Raw genomic sequence first — 26,980 nt, 5'->3', positions numbered from 1 at the left:
GGCTTGATAATTGCCACTGCTAATCTTGACTTACATACTTTTGTGAAATCCACTCATTCAGGCATTATTTACTATACCCAGCTGCACTTCTGCCCATCCTTGTGGGATGTTTTTCATAAATTGAGGATAAACCTTATCAGCACATTGGGCTATATTTGACAAATTCTTGATTATATTGCTCAGTTTTCAATAAAGAGAAACATTGATTATATGGCTCATGTTTGTCTTTTTTTAGTCAATTGTCTTACTTATGCTACCATTTTGCTACTGCCTCTTTATCTGGATCCTCCTATCCAATTGTTTCCTTCATATGTTTAACACAAGCATTAACTTTGTCCATTTCACTTACCAAAGTCACATTCTCATAAACTAGGGGTGGGTTGCTTGTTCTGTTTGGCTTTTTGTTTTGCATCCTATGTATTTAACTATATACTTTACCTGCTTGCTTTCTAAAATCCAGATTAGCCAAAAACTTTAATGCTGTTCTTTTTTGCTGCAGACATAGTTCTCTTAAATCTTGCATAGAAGTATTTCACATTAATCATATTTTCTAAAGTTATTACTGAAACATTAACCTTTCTCTTTTTACATAGTCCTTCTTTGTATCTTCACATTCACTGTTCCGCCAACAGTTGTTTTTATGTGCCCTCTTTGAGTTATATTTTATTAGAACAGCTTTCTTTTCTGCTGTCAGTAAACTTTCTTGGAATATGCAAATGTTTTCATCTGTTGATGTTTCTGCATCCACTAATGTATTAATTAATACTTCTTTAAGTTAGCCCCCATACTCTTGTCAATTTGCTCTCTTCAATCAAAAACAAGGAGTGTTTTGTACTTTGCAAAGGTGTTTGATTGCTGTCAACATTATCAGCCCTCAATGTTGATTGGTATGGGGAATGATCTCTAAAAAGCAGCACATCCTCTGGAATTACAACAATATTCCTTGTGGTGAAGTTAGGACTAGTAAATATTAAGTCAATTGTTGTGGGACTACCAGTAAAATGATTTTTACAGCTTTTGCAATCCCTTGGCAAGGCAAATTTGGGATTCTAACAAGAACTGCTCCATACTCCCTCCAGATTAGTTCGCAATGTTGCATTTGCACCAAACTTTATAGTGTGCATAAAAATTACCTATCATAGCCAGTTCTTCATCAGAAGAAATTCTCTATGATACCTCATTAATAGTACACCGATTTTGCTGTTGTTTCTATTTGCATTGTACACATTTATATTGTTGATAGTTGATCCATCTTATTGAAGTACACTGTAACCATGGATTTCAACTTTATAGTCTAGAAAATCCTGCAGATCAATCTTCCACAAAATAAAATATAAAGGCTTTTTCACCCTTTTAAAGTTGAATCCATATATGGTCAAATAACTATGTTTCTAGTATGAAAATTACATCAGTCTAATTTTCTTACAGTAATCTATAATAAAGCCCTCTTCTCTTTCATGACCAACTGGGCATTTCCAAGATAAAAGTTTAAGGTTCATTTTGATCATTTTCAGTTATTCCATTCAGCTTGTAAACACTGGCAATCTTTGGCTTATTGAGCTGCCCTAGCTCTAGTTCTTCAATGAATCTGCAAGGTCTTGGAATTCAATTAAATATTGAAATGCTGCTCAGTTCCAAAAATTTATCTTTGTAGAGTAAACTTATTACCATTTTTTCTGCTGTTTCTTGTTTTTTAACCTTTCTTATTTGTTCAACATTGTCAGCTGATACAGATATATTTGTTGCTAGTTGTTGCAAACTCACCCTGTTAGCTGCATCTGCATAGCTCTTAAATGTTACTTAAGCCATCCTATATCCCATTTGGTAAGTTTCTGTCACCTTAGATATTTCATAATTTTCTTTCCTTACAGGGTAGGCAAATGATGTAGGGGCATGATTTGCTCTATAATTGGTATAAAAATATGCCCTTGGTCTGTTAAGTGAGACATCATTTTTCAAAGGACCCTGATCTGATGTGTTTCTTTAGCAATGTAGGGAAACTGGTAACTTGGCTCTTTAATCCTTTTGCAGTTGACCATCCTTCTGGCATTTATGACACTGCATGATTTGAAAATGATAAACATGCACATCTCTTTTCCTCCCACAAAACCAAATGTATAGAGTACCTGTTATCACTTTTAAATATCACCCTTACTGCAAAACTGTCTTCTAGTTTTTTTGTTTCACAGTTGAATCTTTTCTGTTTTACTGCTTCATGTACAACCATTATGCTTTGTAGACAGTACATTATTTCTTCTGCTTTCAGGTTAAGAGGAATCCTCTTCACAATTTCTCTCACAAGGGGCACTTTCATTATTGATGTTACTGTAATATTGTCAGTTTTTCATTGTTCATTATCTGTGCTGCAGTCTCATTTTGACTATATACAATCATCATGGGCCTACCCCTCATATCATCAAATTCAAGCATGTGGCTTGTGAGCAATGCTTTAAAGACTTCACCAGATCAAAGTCAGATAGAAGAACGTCCCCTTTATTAATCAATTCAATTTCAACCTTAGTGGTAAACTGTTCTGCTGAGGGGATATTCACATTTGCAAACTGTCTTTTGGATGGCTTGTCAATGTTCTGTCTTTTTATCTGAAGCAAAAAGGACTTATCACTATTTGGAGAAACTATTTTTTTATTTACAGCCACAATTCTGAATTTGACCCACCCTTGGCATTTGTTGGTCTCCGGATACCTTCAGCATCATATGGGTTTCACTACTTCTAAAGTTATTTCTGAAACATAAACCTTTGCCTTTTCACATAGTCCTTCTTTGCATCTTCACATTCACTGTTCCACCAAATGTTGTTTTTGTGTGCCCTCTTTGAGTTACAATTCACTAGAACAGCTTTCTTGTTTGTTGTCATTAAAGTTTCTTGGAATATGCAAATTTTTTCATCTGTTGATGTTTCTGCATCCAGTTATATCTGAATTAATGCTTCTTCAAGTTAGCCACCATACTCCTGTCAATTTGCTCTCTTCAATCAAAAACAAGGAGTGTTTTGTACTTTGCAAAGGTGTTTGATTGCTGTCAACATTATCAGCCCTCAATGTTGATTGGTATTGGGAATGATCTCTAAAAAGCAGCACATCCTCTGGAATTACAACAATATTCCTTGTCATCATAACTTTCACATAGTATTGCTGGCAATTGCTCTGTGCTTAATGGCATAAATATATTAGCTGTTGTTACAGCTTAACATTTGGATTCTGTGTTGGTTCTTGTTGGATCACTGGGTTTGCTGAGCATTTACAAATTTTGATCGTGCTGCAGCATAAACATGGCTATAGGAAGATTCATCCTAATTTGGATTATGCCAGCCTATTGATGGAGGTACATCCTGCTCTGGACCCAGCTGGTAATGATGAAACCAGTTCTTCATTGCTGGATTGCCCTTATAATAAGTATTTATTGGCATAAATTGTCCCTGACTCTTGAGGATCTAACAAATTATTCTTCTTCTCCCATTCACTTCAATTTATATTACACAATATTCTAAAACTATTAAAAAGGCAGAAAACTTCAGTAAGTTCTTAAGAATCACAAATACTCACAGGAAGATTGAAAAATTGAAGCAAACATTTTACAGCCAACTATTTAATATTTTCTTTTCCCTTGCATGTTTCACTCTTATAGCACAAAATTTTTTAATGGTCGTTAAAGGTTAGTGCCCTCTAGAGAGAGAGAAAGAGCAGAGATAAGTACTTCAAAATACCTTCCAGGGAGATGATTTAGTATATAGATCCACCCCTGAAAGCTTCACTTTCCCAACCTAACCCCTTTCCAAGATAACCAAAAGTATCTTGTCTAGAATTCTACCTTTGATTGCCAATTTTATGTACATCTTAATTGTGAAGTTGTTTTAGTGACAATTCAGCCCCCCCCCCCTGACCTGATGGTCCTGCATTAACCCTGTGCTACACAGAAAACTAAATTAAAATAAATGTAAGCATCATTAAATTTTATATTAATTTTTTCAAAATTATAGTCATTACCCTGACATTGCAAAGCCCTCATCTTCCTGATTGATACATATCCCTAATATAGGCCTATACTCAGAGCAACCTAACCAGGTCCGCAGAGAGTAACCTGTTTTACAACATATCTATCAGTAGAGAGAATAATAAACAGTAAATTTGGGGCAGTTTTACATTACAGTACTCAAAGTTCCTAATAAACAAATATGTCTCCTTTTTGAGAGCCCTTACTCAGCATATTTATTATATGTATTTTAGATTTTTTTTTTTTTTTTTTTTTTTTTTATTTAATAGAGGTACCTTCAAAAAGACCTCAGTCTAGCATCCAAAGCAAATAGAACTGACCTCAAAGATGGGTCCCCAATCACCTGGGGATTGAAAGTGATATAGCAGATGAAGTAGCCAGTGCTCAAACATCAGAAGAGGGGGAATAGAGTTAGCATAGGAAGGTGGGATGTAATAACAAAGCAAGTACTTTGAAAGTTTAACTCCATGCTAAACACATGGCTAAAAAGTCTGGTGATAAGAATGGTGACTGAAGCCATAACAGGAATGAAAATTATGGGAAACACCTTTCCTAGATGGCAAATGGCTGATTCTGCTTTTTTGCTAAAAACACAAGATAGTTTTGAAAACAAGGAAACATCTGGTTGAGGAATGTCCATTAAGGAGTAGACATTGGCTCAGGATATTTATGAGTTAAATTCTAAGCTAGGACACATTAGAGGAATTAAGAGTCCAACAGCTGTTATAAGTAATATGAAACTGGTTTGGAGGCCAAATACATCTTTGGTTCCTTCAACCAATGCTTATGTGTTTTTTGGGGGGAGGGGTTATAAAGGCAAGGGGTCTGTAAGTGCTATTAAATTAAGTTATGAGAAAACCAATCAGTATACTAGTATCAATTCTCAATGTATAATATGCAGCATGTTTCTGTTCATCAGATTATTATATTTCTTTCCATTATTATCCTTTCATTATAAGTCTTCAAATAATATCTATATTCACAGTTTTATTGGTCTCATTGAGGTGAAACTATTTTTTTTGAGTTGAGAATGGAAAACTAGAGAAATATTTTGTTGTTGAAACTAAGTTTCCTTGGAAGAATAAAAATATTGAAAATATACTATTAGAGCTACATCTGAGACCATAAGGGGGGTGGTGCTTTTTCGGAAAAGCAGCCATGATATTTGGAAAGAGCATGTTTCCTTTTGAGAAGGACAACCCCAAAATGTGTAGCCTAAGGATAACAAAACTCTTGACTTGTAGGTTTATAAAGTCAGGGTATTCAGTAATAAGCCCAATCACTGTTCCTGAGGTTAAGTCAGATACCATTCTTGATTAGGGGCTCCTCGAAAAGGAATGCTTTAATAAAAGGAAAGTATTACCATTAGATACTGTTCCTCTATTCTAACAAATAATTATTGTATCTCAGAGTATTAGTAGTAAATCCCTTATTTAATGATAAAAACAGGCATAATAGGAAATTCCCTCATATTACCATGTAAGAACTTCAGTTTTGTTGATTTTTAGTTAGGATTAATTAGGGATGATACAACGCAAAAGGGAGTAACAATTAGGGTGCAGTGTAAAAACCACAACTATGGAATCTAATGGCAGGCATCTAAGGTGAATGTTATTCAATAAGATGTTTCCTTCTATGGACCCACTGACCTAGAATGGTACAATAAGTGTCTAAAATCTCTATCATATTACCTAAAAATTGGGTTATTACACTACTGAATCTGTCTAAGGTTCTGCTCCAGATAGAAATTGCAGTTTAATTTTTATTTATTATTTGTGTTATTTTTATTCAATACAAATTAAATATGGACCTGGAATTATTTTTTTTACTGATGCCTCTTAACAACAGGTTATGAGTTCTGTTGCTTTGGCAGTTGAGAAATTAAGAGCTAGTGGAAATAATAGCAAACTGCTTTTCTCTGTACAAGCTCATCATTTTTCCTACACAAGGTCTGATGCTCACTGCATTTGTTGTTTATTTCTATTTTTTTCAATTTTATGACTGCGCTGAATTCACAAAATGCCTTTCTTGCAACCTGGAAAGCAAAGCTGGCTTAGTTTTCCATAGCCTAGTTTACACCATTATGTGGTAACTAAAGGAAAGCATCTAAATTAACATCTTTAAGAATACAAGAATTTGCTAGACTTGGAAAGCACATTGTACCCATTAATGGACTATTTTTCTGGCTAGTAGTTTTTGGTGTTGAATTCAAACTATTACACACATGACCTTAATAAAACTTCCAATTTTGACTCATTTTTTGTTCATGTTATCATCAATCAAACAGTTTGTGGTAACTAGTAAGGAGCGACCTGGCTCAATAGAAGCCAAAACTCTAAAAAACGAAATTCTGATACCAATAGTTACATCAAAAGAATCGAACTTTAATGCTGATTTTAAATATATACTTTTCATCAAGTTTAGACTTACCCATCAAAAGTTAAGAGTCAGAAAATTTGCCTTAATTTAGGCAATAGGGGCAAATATCCCTTAAAAGACATAGAATCTTAACGAAAATCATACCTTCAGATTCAGCGTATCAGAGAACCCTACAGCAGAAGTTTCAAGCTCCTATACACAAAAATGTGGAATTTTAGTGGAAAATAGAGCTGAGAAAAAGGGTCAAACTTTAGTGTAAAGAGCGGGGTGTGGAGGAGGGAAAAGCCCCTTTCATTTATGGAGTGATTTCTGTTCGTTTTAAGTTTTAATGTTGCTCCTTACTTTCAGTTAAACAAAAAACTTTTTTTTTTTAAATACTTCAAGAAAGGAATAGTATTCTTTTTGAACAGCTTTCTATATAATTACTAAAATAAATTATATCAATAAAAGGATGCCAGGGCTGTATCCAGGATGTTTGGTTGGGAAGAGGGAGGGGGGCTTGGGTAAAAATAAGTTTGAAAAATGTATCACAAATTTGCTTGTATGCAATTTGTTATTTTTTTAAAGTTGTGGGAAGGGCTTCGGAAATTGGACTTCTCCAAGAAGAACACTTCATGGTGCCCAGGTCTTTTCCCATTGTGTTGTACTTATATCTTGTCAACAATCGGTTCATAATTTCAATGTGTAAAAGCTACTACAACAACAACAAAAATATGCAAACTTTGAAATAGTTCAGGTGTGTCTTGTAAGAAGGGGAAAGGCGCTTGGTTACAGTCATAGCTGATGTGGTTATTATATTTTGACAGAATACTGAATGGGGAATCAAATAGTACATATTATTTTTTGCTATATAATTTCAGTGTCACAAGATAAATTTACTTTAACATTTGATAAAGAACCATAGGTCTGTTAGATGCAGTACAAATTTTATTGCTCTTGTAGTCTTTGCTGTTTGGAAGGGGAATAACCTAATAACATCTGCTTATTGAAAGATTCACTTGTCCTGTTCAGAAGTATTTCTATGTTTGTGAGAAGTGGCCAAACTAATTCTACCCCAACTTGAAGATATAAACACTTTTTTAAGCCTCAGCCTCTTCTCCCCATTTTGAAGGCTCAATTTATGAACTTGAAAAAATTTGTTAAAAAAGAATGATAAAAGGCAGGATGATTTGATCTTTGCAATCTTGGAAAGGAATAGAATAAGGGTAAGCAAAACTTGCTGAAATAAATTCAGGAAAAGATGGCAAATGGCTAAGATGATCTTTTGAGGGATATGTCTTTGCCCATTCTTCCTCTGAAGGACAATAAGCTCTTATAATCCTAGCCAAACTGTTATAAAAGCAAAATTTTAGAGATAAGTCTATAGCCTACACAGGGTCTGAGCAGTTTTGATCTTCTTGATTTCATCAAACCCTGATTTACATGGTTTTAAAGAATTTGGAGAATATATCTTGTTCAGAAAATGATCCAAAAGGGTTTTAAAACCTACTTCCCTTGTTTGAATTGCATTTTGAATATCTTGAGTCATCCAAATTAAGGAATATCAAAACCAAGCAAGGTAAGAGAAAAGCCTCCAAAAAGCAAGAAGTTATATTTGGGATTTTGAATTCTTGTAAACCAAGCCCTAAACCAGCTTATAGATTCATTCCAGTGTAAGTTTCATTTACCTAGCTCAACTACCTTCCCAAGATAGTGCAAAGTCTGTCATGGTTTCATGTCATAGTGGCTAGGGAGGGGTCTGTCATGTAGAATTTCTAACTCTAAAAGTAAAGCTTGTTGGTTGTATAAAAATAGGTCTTATCTTTCCAAAAAGTCTGTCATGTAGATTTTCTAACTCTAAAAGTAAAGCTTGATGGTTGTATAAAAATAGGTCTTATCTTTCAAAAACAATTGGTTTTGGCTCAAATATTCCAAACTTTCTTGTCATGGCCTGTCTTCAACTCTACAAGTCTCACAAGTAAAGAAGATGTCAAAATATAACCTTGATAAAACCATTTCATTCCTGAGAAGAAAGATTCCCGGTCTCCAGGTCTTATCTTATTTTGTTGGTTTTTATTATTTTTTGCTGTTGTATCTATTACATGCTGTAAATATATTTTTTAAAAGCTTTTATTGTTGAACAACTTTCTACAACAGTGACTTTTTAATATATATTATGATTCTATTATAGAGCAGTATGAATAAAGATTCTACAGATAACTTTTTATGGCACTTGGTAATAACCAAGTGACATATAGCAATCGCAAATTCTGTCGGTCCCAGTTTTGCTACTTTAGGCACTTCCAGGTAAGCTAGGACGATGAAATTTGGCAGGCGTATCAGGGACCAGACCAGATTAAATTAGAAATAGTCGTTTTTCCGATTTGACCATCTGGGGGGGGGGGCGGTTAATTCGGAAAAATAGAAAAAATTAAGTATTTTTAACTTACGAACGGTTGATCAGATCATAATGAAATTTGATGTTTGGAAGGATATCGTGCCTCAGAGCTGTTATATTAAATTCTGACCAGATCTGGTGACATTGGGGGGAGTTGGGAGGGGGAAACCTAAAAACTTGGAAAACAATTAGAGTGGAACGGATCCATTCTCTTTGGAGGAGCTGGAGGGTGTTAATTTGGAAAATGTAGAAAAATTGGGGTATTTTTAACTTATGAACGGGTGACCGGATCTTGATGAAATTTGATATTTAGAAGGAATTCATGTCTCAGAGCTCTTATTTCAAATCCCAACCAGATCTGTTGACATTGGGGGGAGTTAGAGGGGGAAATCTTGGAAAACACTTAGAGCGGAGGAATCGGGATAAAGGATCTTTTGCTTTAAAGCTCGTGCTTTAAATTCCAACCAGATCCTATGACATTGGGGGGAGTTGGAGGGGGAAACCGGAATTCTTGGTAAACATGAAAATTAGGGTATTTTTATCTTACGAAAAGGTGATCGGATCTTAATAAAACTTGATATATAGAAGGATATTATATTTCAGATGCTCCATATTCGACTCGGATCGGATCTGGGGACATAGGGGGTTGGAGGAGGGAAATATAAATCTTGGAAAACGCTTAGAGTGGAGAGATCAGGATGAAACTTGATGGGATGAATAAGCACTAGTTTTAGATACGTGATTGACATAATGGGAACGGATCCATTCTCTTTAGAGGAGCTGGGGGGTGTTAATTTGGAAAATCTAGAAAAATCGAGGTATTTTTAACTTAAGAACAGGTGACCTGATCTTAATGACATTTGATATTTCATTATGAAGGGGGGAAATCGGAAATCTTGGAAAACACTTAGAGCGGAGGAATCGGGATGAAACTTGGTGGGAAAAATAAGCACAAGGCCTAGATACATGATTGACATAACCGGAATGGATCCGCTCTCTTTGGGGCAGTTGGGGGGGGGGATCATGGAAAACGCTTAGATTGGAGGGATAGGGATGAAACTTAGTGGGAAAAATAAGCAGAAGTCTTAGATACGTGATTGACATAATTGGAACAGATCTGCTCTATTGGGGGGGGGGTCAATTCTGACAAATTAGAAAAATGATGTATTTTTAACTTACGATGGAGTGATCGGATCTTCATGAAACTCCATATTTAGAAGGACCTCGTAACTCAGATCTCTTATTCTAAATCTCAACCGGATCCAGTATCATTGGGGGGGGGACCGGAAATCATAGAAAATACATAAAGCGGAGAGATCAGGATGAAACTAGATGGGAAAAATAAAAACATGTCTAAGATAAGTGGCTGACATAACCGGACCGGATCTGCTCTCTTTGGTGGAGTTGGGGGGAGGAGATAATTCGGAAAAATGAGGTATTTGTAACTTACGAACGGGTGACCAGATCTTAGTTTGAAGTTGTTGAGGAATTGATGTTGGTGGTGTACTTCTAGAATAGGGTAAACTAGTTGGTCTGTCGCTTATTTGGCCCTGCTTTCTCTCTTGGGGTGGTCCGATGACAGTCTTTAGTTTGGATTGTGACAACAGCTGTTCTACTCAAGTAGCTAGTAGGAGACCTCTGGGTTTTCTGGGGTCTCATTATATTTGGAGAGAACAAGGATTCTTAGTAAGGGTTGGTTTTGATTTTAGGAATGTGTTGGTATGGTTTGATTTTTTTTTTTATATATATAATTCGTTTTACTACTTAGCTACAATAGATTCCTAGTTGTTTTCTCTTGAACTAGTTTTAGGGTTCTTGTTCTTTGTAAATATTATTTAAAAACGAAGTTTTCCAGAACAAAATAGAATACAAATATTAAAAACTTTAAGAAGCAGAAACACTCAAATTAAATTTCAACCTTAAAACACAGAGGAGTGATTGTGAGTGAATAATCAAGTCATAACATATATAGCAACCCAAAATTGCCCCAACTAATTGATGATTATTGCAGAATTAGCATTTTGAATTGTATGATTTTAATTTGTACAATGTCAGCAACAATAAATAAGTAACAGAATTCAAACCCTTTAAAAGATTAGTTTCATTCTACTGAAAAGTGTACATATTTTAATGGTAAGCTTTTCACTTGTCAAAATATCAACAAAAACAAAAGAGAATCAATGGTAAGCAAGGCTTCAGGAATGAATAGAGAATTCTTAGAATGTCCATAGTTGTGAACTTAAGTTTAATTTAACCAGATTTACATGATTTTGGTTTTATCAAGGCTTTCTCTTGTAATTCCAGTTTAATCAAAAGTATGAGAAATTGATACCTAAGCAGAAGCTTCAAAACTAACATTATAATTTTGGAAGCCATTACTTTAAATAGTTTTAGCAATATCATGAATCAGCAAATCAAAAAATAAATCACACGTTGACTTTTGTGCCTTTGAAAGATGTGCATTTAAAAGGAAGGCACTATTTGGAGAAATTTACTGTATATCAGGCTGCTGGATTCTTTGTGGAAAAAACTATAAATAAATAAAAGTAAATTATTGAAAGTAATCTTTTACTTCATAACTGGGGTGGAAGATGGGGAAATCAGTTATACCCTTGTTGCAGAATTCAATAAAGTTTGGTTTGAATGGAAGTAGAAAAAAAACATTACCTATTTATTGGGGAATCTTTCTCTAGCTTAAATATGTTTGGGTCTTACAGATGTATATTTCAAATTGTTCAAAAAATAGTTCAATGGATAGGCTATATATATATATATATATATATATATATATATATATATATATATATATATATATATATATATATATATTTTCCATTTTATCTGGTCTCTATTGGCCAATCCACTTATGGATACATGCTTCAGGAAAGTGGGGCTGTTTTTTTTTTGTGTTTTTGTTGTTTTTTTTTTTTTTTTTTTTTGCATTTGGGCTTTCTTGGGTGAATGACTTACAGATAAAAGTCTCAAGGTAACCAGAAATATTAGTTTTTTCAATTTCATGGAACTTGGGTTCTTAATCTATTCTTTTTCCAATTTTTGTGTGTGTAATAAGATCCTCTTGGCTCAATAGCCTATAGATTGAAGTCTCAAGTCATTTGGAAACAAAAGCTTTTTTGGCAAGCAAATACATTTATTTTTATTTATTTATTTAATGCTATGAATTTCAGACAAATCAGAGGCAAAAAGTTTTTTGGCCTGTTTTTGGGCCCAACAGATGATACTAGAAGGTTTCTAGCTAATCAGAAAGTTTGGTCCCATTGTAGAGGGCTATGTTATCATTACTATTTTTTTACTCAGCTTTTTGACAAGAAGTCCAAACATATCCCTCTTGCCTCCAATGTTACATATACCCATTTTAAAATATTTGCTTGCAACCTGGAAATCCTTTTGTAGTTCATAATTATTAAGTTTTGACTTAGGTAGTGCCACACTGCATTCAAGATTTGTTAACTGATTATTGTTAATTCATTAATTCTGTTATCAGTTTGAATAATTTTTTCTTTATTTTCAGTTTTCTAACACAGTCCTCGTAATATTGTTGGTTTGATGTAAAATTGTTAATTATTGGCCCAGGTTCGTGCATTTGATTTTCTCCCTAATATCTGTTTTAGAAGGAAAACCTTTTTGTTTTCCAATTGTTGTTTAAAACTTTTGGTAACTTTACTTTGCAAAACTCAAGTGGATATTTTGGTAAATTGTGATTTTATAACTACAAGCTATGATAAATACAGAAAGAATTTTATCTAGGAGGCACATTAAGTTATAATTCAAACTAATAATGTTTTCCTCGATTATGACTCATTTTTCTTTTGCAGCTGAAAATAAAACAACCGTTCTGCCTCCTACTACTGTGACATCAGAAGCTCCACCAAATATTACAAGTACTTCAACAGCATTTACCACGACTACAGTGAAGCCAAATACCACAACTACAATACAGCCATCCACCACAGTTACACCAGCACCAACTTCAACAAATGCACCAATACCTCCTGGACCTCCTCAGCCAGTTGCTGGATATTGGGTTGTCCATGATGAACATGCTAATATCACATGCATAGTTGCGAGGTTTTCTGCAGCCTTCAAAGTCCCTTACATTAAAACAGATGGGCAGGTAATTGTAGCTAAAATCCTTACATTTTTATGGAATTGCATGCTAAGTTGGTTACTGGCATCAAACCTGATCATTCGCTATATCCATGTTTAGGACAGATAGTTTTCCTAATAGAAATCGGTTGTTTTTTGAAATAAAGAGGCTGTTTTACTGGGAGGGGCACTTGCCTTGGGTTTCAATTAATTAATCCAAAGATTATAATCATCTTATAATTTTCTACATTTTGAATTTCGAAGTAAAGTATAAGGCGCAGTTAATAAATGGAAATATTCATAAATCATTAATTAATGGAATGGTAGTAATTAAAATAATTAAATTTCAAATAATTAATAAAATTTAAATAATAAAATAATTCGAAAAATTATTAAAAAAAAGTTATTAATTCATTTGCTAATAATTTTTTTTTTAATTTGGCTTGAAAATTTTGTGGGAGACAGGGGGGGGGGGGGCTAATCTGGATTTTGTTCGAGGCGCAAGAGAAACCAGAACCACCACTGTCTAAATATGACCTGACCTGTCCTTAGTTAATGTATTCAGTCTATTTTGTATGTTTATATCTATTTTAATGTTTTGACCCTTTCTTCTTAATATGGGGGAATGATATAAAGGTGCCATTCTCATTCAAAAATATGTTTCAAAAGTATCATGGGAATTTTCTTAAGAAAGCCTAATTGACCAATAATGGTATCTATAATTAGAAAAGTACTTTTGTTGCTGGTTGATTTGGTATTAGGACCTGTAAATACTTATATTCATTTAAATGAAAATTATTCCTATTCTCAAAGAAATGTAGTGTGGGAATATGGTCTTTGCAAAAGTCAAAATTTCCATGGATTTCCTAGCAAAAGGGCTTCAGCTAAAAAAAAAATTACATTTGCTATTGGAAAAGGTGATCTGATATTACCTGTGACTAAAATTAACATATTTGTTAAATATATAACATATATTTATATAATATATAAATATAACATATTGGGACTCAAATTAACATATTTGCAAAATGATTTCACAGTGCTTGTAAATAATCTTGTTCATTTAAATGAAAATAATTTTTATGCTTAAAGAAACACAACACGGGAATACGGTCTTTGCCGTGTCAAAGTTTATGTATGGTTTTGTGAGCCAAGGTAGATCTGCTTACAATTGAAATTGGTTTTGTAAATTGATTTTATCTTATTTCTTTTAATAATAAGATTAGATTTACATTTTTGAGTATAAACGAAGATAAACTGGATACATGGTTTCTGTTGAGCTAATATATTTCTACTAAAGATAGACTTTTTTTCGTAAAATGATTCAACATTGCATGTAAATAATCATGTTCATTAAAAAAAATTCTAATCCTTAAAGGAAGATAACATGGGATTACAATCTTTGCCGAGTCAAAAATATGCTATAATTTTCCATATGATTTGCCTGTTTTGTAAGGTTTTTTGACAACTCTGCTTCGAAGGCGAAGCAGATACCCATGCCCCAAAATACCCATGCCTCATGGGTATTTTGTTTTTTCATCTATGTTAACTTATGTTCTATTTTCCTACCTAATAGTTCTTTCCTAATTAGGAAATGATGGGTTTTGAATAAAATGAACCAAGGTAGAGTTACATTTTTTCAGGTGAGGGTGGCTAAGAAAAATGGACAAACTTTTTTTTTACAAAGTAAATGTGGCGGATGTGGGCTTATATCTGCTCAATAACTCTAAAGTAGTGGTTTTCTACCGATTTTGGGTCTTGGGGTCACAAAACCCCTCGTGGTTTTGTTAATCAAAATTCACCGAAAGGAAGCTTATAAAGTCATTAAGTTGGTGAAAAAACTTATACAATGCATCACGTTAGTGTAATATTATCATGTATCCATTTTGTTCTATAAATAAATATCAATGTAATGTTTTTCTGTTGTTGTTGTTTTTTTTTTTGTTTTTTTTTTATTAAGACTAAAATATAGTCAGCCGAACGGTGTACTTCTTGCCCTTGATCCGCTAAAATATTGCCATGCCCCAGCGGTGGGGCCTATATCCCATATTGGGAATCAGGGCTTTAGAGGATGATAGAGGGTGTCTATCTCCCAAATAATATCATTGTAAATATTGTTATTCCGTAGGAAAACCGATACATGGTCACCTAAAGAAGCACTCTTAGTATGATAAAGACAGAACTTGGAGAAAATAAGAAAAAATAACGTTTTGCTTTTAAGAAAGTTTATATATAGAATGAAAGGAAATCTAAATTGTTGATTTTGAAATGTACAGAAAGCTACACTGTGAATGAATTAGTGCAGACAGTTTTAAAAAGCTATTAATTTAATGTATAGAAAGAGTAGAATAGGAGTCACTCAGGTAGATAGAAGGGTAGATTGGATTGAACACAGAGGAAAGAGTAGGTAAGAACATGGATTCATAACATAGCCTCTTGCATTCTCATATAATTGTATTTGCTCTAGGAAGCAATATTGGCTGTTATTCATATTTTATCTGTCAATATAATTTATGACAGTTTTGTGCCGAAATGTTATTTGACTTTATTTCTGCTCATATTTGGGTATTGTAGCTCTATATTTCTCTTTGAAAAACCTCTTTTGTGGAAAAAGCTTGTTAAAATTAATTATTAGTTAAGACAGGGGGTACACCAAGCTCCTGGAGAATTTTTCACAGTTAAAAAAGTTAGGGAGAATAGTAATACAAGTATGCAAACCAAGATTAAAAAATTGGAATCGTCAGTGATGACAGTGGTTAATTATGGTTCTGAAGCATGGACGCTCTGAAAGATGGAGGATAATCTGTTGGATATGTACAAAAGATGTGTTTCAATCTTGTTTTCTTGAGGTATAATGAGAAAAATGTTGAGAAGGCTAGGACTTGATCTGTGGATGAAAGGTGTAAGATTGGCAAAGATTGTATTTGTTGATCAGCTATCTGGGGCCAAACGAAAAGCCGATCGTCCCCGAATGGGATAGGAGAAAGTTGTAAGGAAAGATTATAAAGGAATTGGAACTTCTTGGAAGGGTGTAAAGAGGAAGGCTTTGAGCAGGTTGGGATGGAGTAGGAGCGTGCGTAGTCGTTTTGGCCTCAGGTCGCTTGCTTCTGATGATTCGTTTATAGTGGTAGTAGTAGTAGGCAGTAGGTGACTTGGTGTGTTATTTCCTCGCTACCTAATCCAGGTCTTGGTTTTTATTTATCGGTTAATATGGGTGTGCTGAAGAAGTTTGCTATCTCCATCAGAGATTTATTTAAATGTACCGGGGCAATCCATATTTTCTCTTCATACATTAGAAAATATGAAATTTTAATATTTTTTTAAGTTTTCACTTTAAAAATATGACGAAAAAAAAATAAGAAACCTTCTATGCGATGCATTTTTAGCAAGTGGCTCAATTGTATCCCCTTCTTCTTTTTATTTTGTTTGAATTTTTTGTGGAAGTGAGCAGAAAAGAAAAAAAGAATATAAAACCTTCAATCTAAATTTTTCTTTTCTCTAAATAGATATCGAAACTCCAAATGTGGAATTACTTCAGTTACATCTTTATTTAAGACATCTTACTCTATTTAAGGCTACATCTTTCGTATTCCGTTATTTTTATTAACTTGTTGTTTCGCCGTGCTGTTTATTCAGTATCCCTGTTAATTTACACATTTTCTTTTCTTTTTGGAGACAAATAAGATATTCGAATGTTGAAAGGAATCAGAAAAATTTCAGAGAATCGGTTTTTTTTATATATATATATATATATATATATATATATATATATATATATATATATATATATATATATATATATATATATATATATATATATATATATATATATATATATATATATATATATATATAGTTGCACGTACTTCAGATTGAGTTCTTATATGGCGATATTTAGGGAGTAACCAATTGCATATATTTAACCTCTGAACATGCGTAGTGTAATTATATCCTAAGCATAGGAAGTTACTTTTGTTTATTTCGACGAATTTACCATGGTATTATAGTATACTATAGTTTATTTGAAAAAACAAAAACATAGGACCATGGCCACAAAGAAAATGAAATCACAAACAAAATATTTAAAGCAATGAAAAATAACACTCGGAAATACTAATAAAAACATAAAACACGCCATAAGACATCCTCCTGGTGGATATACTCATACAGATAAAGCCTGCCAGATTCTTAATACTAACAATTATATATTATACTAATAATAGTAATAGGATAGTATTGCATTTATTAATAATAAGTATAATGTTACTATATTATAATATTTGCTGTTTTTTTTTTCATAGGCATGTATTTTGGGGGTGATACCTGACAAGGGGATGCCATGGAAATTCTGTGGTAGGCACAACACTTGACTGGGTAGAGAATTTAAAGTGCCGAAACCCTATAGGCAAGTGTATTCTCCTGATGAGCCCTTGTGTTGGGTTGTTGCCTCTGAATTATTTGTCTTTATTGTTTTTATTGTTTGGTAAATGACGTCTTATACTTATTGACGACATGAATGCCTGTCCATGGATTATTCTTTATGGTTGATTGTGTATGGCTATGCTGTTTGACCTATGTGATTGTATGGATGAGTAGGGTTAAGGCCTCATTCAAGTGCTGGTCTATATTAATCACTAATTTAGGAAAACAGTCTTCCTTTTCTCCTTCTGTCTCTTTTTTTTATGTGTGTTTGTGCTGTTGCATTGGTGATTTCTCTTTTCATAATATATTATATTGTTATAATATTAATAATAGTATAGTATACTAATAGCATAGTAATACTAATAATACTAATACAATTACCAAACAAGTATTTTCTGCCACAATTCTACCCCTCCTTCACTTCAAAATCTTTATTTTTCAAATCCCTTAACACTTGACCACAACATGCAGCAAATTCTCCTTCCTCTATCGGACTGCTGTAAAGTCCATTCTTCATTCCAACTCCTTCCTAAATATGTTCCTCTTTCACCAGGTGGCATGAAATTACCTCTTTATTAAATTTAAGCTGATATGTTTTTGAAGTCGATAGTATTTATAGGGGTAATGTACTTTAAGTAGGAGGTGGCTCTACCTGAGGTGGTTTTAAAATTTCGGCCGAGGTGGCTTTCCATTTGTATACTAAAAAGGTAATAAAAATTTTTAAGGTAATATTGTATTTTTATTTCAAGGTTGGTAATGGAAGAGTGGTTCTTAATCAAAATGCAACAGTTACTGGCACTTGCGGTATTAACTTAAAATAGACTGCTGTCTATTTACTATTTAACTTAAAATAGTAGCAATAGTAAACGTAACAGTGATAGTAGTGGTAGTAGTAGTAGTCAGAAAAAGTACATATGTTTTGGAGGATTTGGGAAGGATGTCCACCTTTTCTCGCCAAAAAAAAAGAAAAAAAAATGATAGCACATGTAACCTAGCGGTATATAATTTGTAATTATGCTCCACATTAAAATAAATCGACGTGTTTTTCAATCATCCTTTTTTTCATTTTTAGTTTTTTTCCAAATTTTTACTTTTTGTAAAAATTTTCGGCCGAGGTGGCTTTCCATTTGTGTACTAAAAAGGTAATAAAAATTTTTAAGGTAATATTGTATTTTTATTTCAAGGCTGGTAATGGAAGTGGGGTTCTTAATCAAAATGCAACAGCTACTGGCACTATATATTGTATTTTTATTTCAAGGCTGGTAATGGAAGTGTGGTTCTTAATCAAAATGCAACAGCTACTGGCACTATATATTGTATTTTTATTTCATTGTATATGTCCATTGTATATGTGTTTTATTTTCATTATATATATATATATATTTTTATTTCATTATGTACTTTTATTATTGTATAATATTGTATTTTTATTTCAAGGCTGGTAATGGAAGTGTGGTTCTTAATCAAAATGCAACAGCTACTGGCACTTGCGGAGAAGTTGAGCAGACATTGACTTTGAAGTGGTACCAAGTGGCAGAGGGAATTCAAGCTCCAAAACCGAATATTTTAACTTTCACTTTTACAAAGAACATATCAAATGACATCTATTATGCGAAATCCATTGAATTAATGGCTTATCCAGATCTCATTTACTTTCCAAATGCAACTACCCCAGGTATTTTCTATTAATGTTTGCTCCTTTTTTTCTCTATGAATAGACGTATTTCCAGTTTCGTTTATCCCTTGCTTTCTTTTCATTTTTTTTCTTTAAAGCTTGAATTAGGCCATTGCATTTTTAAAACTCGATATAACGCAACCGCAAGCCATAGTCTTTTTCTGTATTTTATATTCTATACTACTTTAAATATGAAAATACTTTATGCGCTTTATCTTAAGTACTAGGGAAAAATGATTAGAAGTATACACTTTTAAGTAGTTATAAAACTTATTTATAAAAAAAAAAAAAAAAAATACGCATATGCTTATTGCCATTAGAAATATTCTGAGTGGAGGAAATCAGCGTAAAAAGTTTTATTGTGCAAAAAGAATCAATATCAACACTGGTTTAATCCTAAAAAGAAAGAAACTGACCAAAATTCTGAGGAAAGGACATTAAAAAGAATTGACAAAACTGATAGAAAAAGTCTAATAAGTTTTGGATCAACAAAAGTTGTTTTATTTAAGTCACATAAGTTATCTCAATTGCCAAAAGGTCAAATCTGACATTCTATCCGAGATAAAATTTGAAACATTAAAATTTAAAATTATAAAATTTTATTATAATTATTTTATAATTATTATAATTATTAAAATTTTATTTTATTATAAAATTTAAATTTAAAATTTAAAACCATGAGTTAAAAAATCAAAGCAAGAAATGGATGATAAAAATGATTTTTAGATGCGTGGAATTATAATTAAACTCCTACTGGAATATACTCCTACTGTATATATTTCATATTTACAATGATTCAATAACTTATAGACTGCAACCATGGAGTTGTAACTTATAGACTGCAACAATACTGAACAATAACTTATAGACTGCAACCATGGACTCCATGGTTACAGAAATAGCTGCAATCTAGTAAAAGGTACAATTAAAGATTGAAAAATAAAAAAGATGATTCTTGATGATTGATATATTTATTTGGATCCGAAATCTGTCACCTGTTTCTAAGACTAATTAATAGTTTATATTTAATAAATGTATATTATTTCATAATAAAATCTTATATTGTATATAATTTTAGAATACATAATTTCATTTAAAGTTTCATTTTGTGCTGATAGTTGTCCTTGACTGTTTTGAACACTTGATGTCTTAAATTCTGTATTTATTTCATATTTGCGATGATTCAACAACTTTTTGACTTAAAGACGGATGAACAAACAAGTTGATTCATAATGATTGATGTGTCCGTTTGAATTCGAAATACTCCATATATTTCTAATCTTGTCGAGAGTTTATATTTATGTAATTTATTTAATAATAAAATTTTATTGTATAATTTAACTTATTAATCTTTATCTAATTATATACAAAAATGTAAATTTTCTGTGTGTTCTAGAGTCATTTCTTCATCTGTCCCATTTTTCTAACGAACTACTTTTTTTAAATTCCCTATAGATTATATTGAATCAGTTCTTTCGGACTCCTACTTGGACTTTTTTCCTGCTCACCTAAATAACTCTTATGCCTGTCGATCGGAGCAAATTTTCAATATGCCTCAAGTTAATACCGGTTACCAAACACATGGAAGCATTACAGGCATGCAGATTCAGGCTTTTAGGAATACTGGAGATGAAGAGTTTGGAGCATGTAAGTTTGTCCCTTCTTTTTCCGTATATCCTTCAATTTATAATTTAAAATTTTACTGCAACAATTGACACAGAAGTCAAATCAGATATTGTACAAAGTATTTTACCCAAACATTGTAATGTATACAAAAAAAATAACTGCGTAGTTGTTAGTAATTGTAAATAGTCATCTGCCTGCTCTGTCTCATCAAAGAAGACAAATATATAAATTTTCTAGAAAATGTTTCCCCCTATGGCACTTGTCCGTCGGCCAAGTGCCGACGGCTAATTCGGCAAAATTAATAAAAAAAATGAGGTATTTTTAACTTACGAATGGGTGATCGGATCTTAATGAAATTGATATTCAGAAGGACCTCGTGTCTTAGAGCTCTTATTTTAAATCCCAACCAGATCATGTGACATTGGGGGGAGTCGGGGGGAGAGACCGGAAATCTCGGAAAACGCTTAGAGTGGACAGATCAGGAGGAACAGTATATTTGCAAGTTTATCTTTGTAACAATTGCCAATAAATAAAAAACACCAAAATTGATAACTAGTACCAAGTCTAATTTTAGGTTCCAATCTCGTCACAAGTGCCATATGAGCTCTTGGCTCTTGTTTAAATAGAAATACATCCTGAAAAGATTGCCTGATTATAATTTTTCACCTTTGGTGACATCAGGGCAATTTCAACTATTGAAAAGAAGGAAAACTTTCGTTTATGTTATGTTACTCTTTCTTTCCTCTAGCAAAAAATTGTATTTTGGCTCACATGGCTCATTATTTTTTTTTTTTTTTCAAAATGGCAACCAATTTTTTAAATGTAAGTTTGGTGTAAAATTTAACTGCAAAAAAAAAATTCAAGGAAGGAGCTCTAAATTCGACTTGAATTTGATGTTTCTACTGTTCACTAGCATTATTGCAGGGGTTTCAAAAAGTGAATAGTTTTTCACATTTTTCAGAAGTACTCATAACCCTGGCAATATCGCCAGGTTTGGCACCAGCCTAGTTAGCCTAATTAAGCCTAATTAGGCTTGAGTTTGGCACCAGCTAGGGGTGATCATATGTTCATAATATGTACGTATGTTCATGTGTTCATAATAGCATATGTTCCAGTTATTTTTTTTAATAACATTCTCCGCATTTCTAGCATCTTTAGAATGAATTTCTAAAGAGACATCCAGCTAAGCAATTTATTTCCATTGATATAGTGAGTATCAAATGAGTCTGTCGGATGACATGCGTCAAAAATGATAAGGTCTTTAAAACAGATAAGATCATTAAAATAAAGATATTAAAAAAGAACGTGGCGTACTCTTTTGCAAGGACCAGAGGAAAATATCTTCTTTGTTCTCGTACGCAAAAGTGGATATAACGTAAATGGGATGTAATCAGAGGTGATTTTAGGGGGGAGACAGAGGGAGCCCACTTGCACCTGGTAAGACATTTGAGGGGGGTGCAAAATTTCAAATAAATAGTATAACGGTTATTATCATTTTATAGTTTTTTAAATTCTATTTTTTCGTAGTAAACTAGAGGACGTAGTTAAGAAATGGAAAAAATTGATAAATTATTAATTAGTTTATAAATTGAAAATAATTTGTGAATCTCTGAAAAGTTTGTTAAAATTTGGCCTGAAAATTTTTGGGAGACGGGTATGGGCACTAATCAAGATTTTGCCCTTGGCGCAAGAGATGTTTGAACCGCAACCAGATATGATAAGGTATGGTCTTCCCGGTTAAAATCAATAGTGTGGTTGTTAATTCACTCCTTTCCTCTATTTCTACCACTGCAATGTCTCATCTTTTCAAGCAAACACTATATTTTGGAGAATTTTTCACTTTTGTGCAAATGTGCAATAAAGTATTTGAAAGAAAATGGGGTTTTTAATAAAATTTGAAATTAATTCCTTGAAATTAAAAGGTGATAGATAGATAGAGAAGAATCTGTAGAAACGGAGAAACAAAAGAGTTTAAATTATCAAAAGATGTAAAAACAAACAATAGGTAATAAAAAATTTGAAATTAATTCAATGGAATTAGTAAATGATTATAGATAGATGGAGAAAAAACTGTAGAAAGGGAGAAACAAAAGGGTTCATAAGACTTACCATAAAATCCAATTTTTAGAAGTGAAATTAAAAATATAAATAGTGCTAGAATCATTATTTCAACTATGTTAAACCAAGACATCAGACCCTCCTTGGCATCATCCAGTTAAACTGAGTCCTGGTTGAACTTTGTTGAAGTAATGATTCTAGGACTGTTTTAAGTTTTGATTTGAGTCTTAAAAATTGCATTTTTATTATAAGTCTTATTTTACCAGTATTTCGTGTTAGTTTATTTAGATAGATATTGTAGCACTCAAAAATGAACGCTAAATCATGCTACTTTTGCAATCATAAGAGATGTAGAAAAGAGCAAACAACAAAATCATTTCTGAAGTACGGTTACCAAACATGGCACGAAGAGGTTTACAAATCTATTCGTACGGCACTTAACGGGTCGTAGTTTACATGTCTTTGAGCGAATAGTGTGGGCAAGTTCAAGAGCACTTTCGTAGCTTCTGAAGAGGGGTCCGAGTATTTTTTTTAATTGTTTTTAATATTTATATATTGATATAAATATTTTTAATATTAATATAATAGATTTTAATATTTTTTAGTTTTTAATATTTATTTTTAATAATTTTTTATAGTACGTATAAGTGTTTTGCTGAGAACAGCTCATGAATATAGAGCCGAAATATTTATTTAATATTTAAACAAATTTCAATTTCTTCGAAATTTTTCATTGTTTTACCTATTGTTTGTTATTAAGATGGAAAGGCTGTGTGGCCTTCGTCATAATTCTCAATAGATGAAATTTTAATAGGAAACGAAGAACCCTAAAAATGTCGAATCTCACAAGACAGACATTTTTTAGATTAGGCTCTTCAATTCGCGGGGGGGGGGGATTTCTGTTGCAGAAAACAAAGTAAAAATGATAGTGCCTTTTCCGCGGACTTTCTTTATGCCTAATGTTTTTGTTTTTTTTTGCAGCTGAAAACTGTTCTGGCGACACGGCCACCTCAGACATTGTTCCAATTGCTGTTGGCTGTGCCTTGGCAGCTCTAGTGGTCATTGTTTTGATTGCCTACCTCGTCGGCAGGTCCCGCTCCGCTTCTCGTCAGCGTGGCTACCAAAGCGTGTGATTTACCTTATGAGTCTCCAAGAAACCGCGAAAAACGATCTTGTGTTAATTTTAAAAGGGCTTTCTTAAGTTCAGTTGTAAATGGCTTCTTTGAAGCTGTACTTTCATTTATTTTTTCTCTCTACTTGACTAAAATGGAATATATGAGGGCATTCAAAAAGTTTTACAACAGTGTTGTGACGAATTCAAGATTTTATGTCTGTTGTCATTTGGAACTAAACTGTTTTAAACGTTTCTGTCTAAAGTCGTGCGTCCAAAATGAACCATTATCTTGAATTCTATGCTTTTTCGTTCTTCATTAAATAATCATAAGTAGCCCCTTTATCTCTTCAAAGAGAAAGGTTATTGGCAACAATTACTTCACTTTTATTTATAGTAACCAACTTCTTTTCGTTTTACCCAACTAAAAGATAAATTATATTTACCATTTTTAAAACATACATAAATAGATAACGTATATTAATTTCTGGTCTGTGTTTCATAGTGATTCTTTCTCTTGTTTTCTTTGTCTTTATGAAAATGTGAAATCATTATGAAAATGTCTGGAATATTTGGTGCTGTGATTATGGTTTATTTTTTCTTTGCTTGTATGTGCCTTTATTGTACGTACCTTATAGATCGTTTTTCATTCCCTTTCGGTTTCAGTGAGTATTGTGCCGTGTTTTGTTTCATTTTTCCTCTATATATTACGCAGTGTGGTAGAGTTGTTTGATATTGTAGTAAAAGTTTTGAAATCTGATCAAGCAGTCTCGTCTTATTCTGACTTTTAGAACCATTTTCATAAATTTCTTGAGAGATTTTCAAATAGTGTGCAAGGTCAGCATCAACACAGAACTAAGAAACATCAGGTTCAGGTAGAAAATGTATTTCTGAGTGCCGGAATAAAAAACAATGGTGCGAATCTGAGGAAAGGACAAGAGGATCTCCAGGACATCATCTGAGGAAAGGACAAGAGGATCTCCGGAACATCATCTGAGGAAAGGACAAGAGGATCTCCAGAACATCATCTGAGGAAAGGACAAGAGGATCTCCAGGAACATCAGGTTCAGATAGAAAATGTATTTCTGGGTGCCGGAATAAAAAGCAGTGGTGCGAATCTGAGGAAAGGACAAGAGGATCTCCAGGCGCAGCATATTTTGTTCCGATCAAATAAACGTGTTTATTGGTTTGTTTTTAATTTCCAGAAAAATTTTTGAGGAGGGGGTGAAAAATAATATTGCTACCAGGCGCTGAAATGCTTGACCCCTTGTCAGAGAAAGGATTAGAACCCCTTACTAACAAAAAGGATAGCAAAAACTTGGTATTTTATATGGAATATCCAAGGTTTTGTTTTCAGATTTGATAAATATCAAATGATTTGATTTCTTCTAGTATCAGCAGAAGGACTTATTCTTTCTTGAAACTTGTGGAAAAAATTAAATGGGACTTAAAACATTCTCATAAAACTGGTAAGATTTTGTTCCTTTTTTTTCTTTTTTTTTTTGCTCTTCTTAAGATTCCGTTGTGAAAGATATTATAATGCCATCTTTTTTCTAACGAATCGAAAGCAAATTGTAAGTCGCTAGTGATGATCCAAATAATTGATTGGATTCTATCCTTACTAGTCATCGTAATTATGTTTCATAAGTTCCTCTCAAAAGTTTAATTTCTTTATTCCTTTTAAACGTGCTAATATAAGTCTTGGTGCTGAGTGTCCTTTAAGAACATTCTTTCTTCTCTTAAAAAATAGCCTGTAATTTCTGTGACACTTTTATTATTTTTTTTCTTCAAAGGTATTAGTTTAGTTTGTGAAGTATAATGGTATACAGTATTTTTGAAACAAAAATAATATTCATACCCTGCTGTACCTGTAGAATGTGGGTTAGTTTATTCCAACAAAATATGTCCTATGTTACTAGAAAGGACTAAAAGGCATAATAAATTGCTAATATTTCTGGAAGCTTCCATATTTAATTTCTCTATGACCTTGTGATTTAAACATCAATGGGTGAAAAGACGATATCACGCATAACTGCATTTATAACAAATCGAAAAGTTTTTTAGAAGTTCTGTAAGACCCATCAGAATTGCCTAATGTGCTGAAGATCAATACCATGTTCAGACACGGGTATTGAAATACAACTCGTAGAAGCTGTTATAGATGGGTATGTATTAATGGTTGCAGTGACACCTGTGCTTAGTGAAGGATCTTACTGCCTGGTGTCCTGTGCCTAGATATGTTGTCCAGTGACAAATATTGCTCGGGTATCACTAGTTCGAGAATAACAGTTATCATTGTTGGTCATCGTAACTGTAATTTGTAGTTATGAGAAGGAAGCTTCTGGAATTTCAAGATAGTACCTGAAACCAACTTTTTCAAAATCAAGTTGAGATAAAAAGTGCACCATAGAAATTGCCACATTTCGACATTCATCCTGTGAGCCCTGCCTAAGCTCAACTTTTAGGGAAACGTGGATTTTCAAAAACCGGGTATCTATCTATATATATATATATAAATAAGTTATTTGTTTGTGTGTTGACTGACGTCATGTTTGTCGACTGACGAAATTACAGACCGGGACACAGGGAATATAAATGACGACCGGGACACTCAAAGAGAAATTACAGAATGGGACACAAATAACGACCGGGACACAGGGAATATAAATGACGACCGGGGGGCACAGGGGGGATATATAAATGACGACAGAGAATGTTCGATTAGCAATCACCATCAACAAAGCTCGAGGGCGATCATTAGGATAATGAGGTATAGATCTGAATACGGATTGTTTTTCCCATGGACAATTATATGTTGCATGTTCAAGAGTCGGTAAACCTGACAATCTATTTATATTCACTGACAATGGGACAGCGAAGAATTCACAGGTGGGATACAGGGACACAACTACAATGGCACGTAACGACTTACGCACGGGGGGGGAGGGGCAAAACGCCCCCACCAACTAGGTGTTGGGATGGCGCGAAGCGCCACCCAACAGCGAGTTTTCTATATTTCTTTCTGTTTCTTAAACAGATATGACGATTGAAGAGATTACTGCATCATAATTTAAATTGCTTGCCCTAAGTAAGTAATGATGTTGTTCTTCCTAGAACACCATGGGGCATGTGAAACCTTTGTGTCGATCTCATGTCTTGTTAATTGTACTGTATGTTTAGGTTTTGCTTGAATAACCAGTAGGCTCTAGCATATTAG

General features: G+C 33.2%; 1 protein-coding gene across 1 annotated transcript in view; it reads left to right on the top strand.

The window, feature by feature from the left end:
* Positions 1–24,523, top strand: part of LOC136033405 (lysosome-associated membrane glycoprotein 1-like) — a 31,056-nt gene extending 6,533 nt beyond the window's left edge. Inside the window, exons 2-5 of the mRNA XM_065714175.1 lie at positions 12,601–12,899; positions 18,731–18,968; positions 20,424–20,615; positions 23,634–24,523. Coding sequence (XP_065570247.1) covers positions 12,601–12,899; positions 18,731–18,968; positions 20,424–20,615; positions 23,634–23,785 — 881 coding nt within the window. The 3' untranslated portion in view covers positions 23,786–24,523. The remainder of the gene's footprint in view (positions 1–12,600; positions 12,900–18,730; positions 18,969–20,423; positions 20,616–23,633) is intronic.
* The last annotated feature ends 2,457 nt before the right edge of the window (positions 24,524–26,980 follow it).

This window comes from Artemia franciscana, chromosome 1 (assembly GCF_032884065.1).
Source record: "Artemia franciscana chromosome 1, ASM3288406v1, whole genome shotgun sequence".
Classification (NCBI taxonomy): Eukaryota; Metazoa; Arthropoda; class Branchiopoda; order Anostraca; family Artemiidae; genus Artemia; species Artemia franciscana.
The sequence above is the reverse complement of the archived record's forward strand: the minus strand, read 5'-3'. Positions and strand labels throughout refer to the sequence as shown.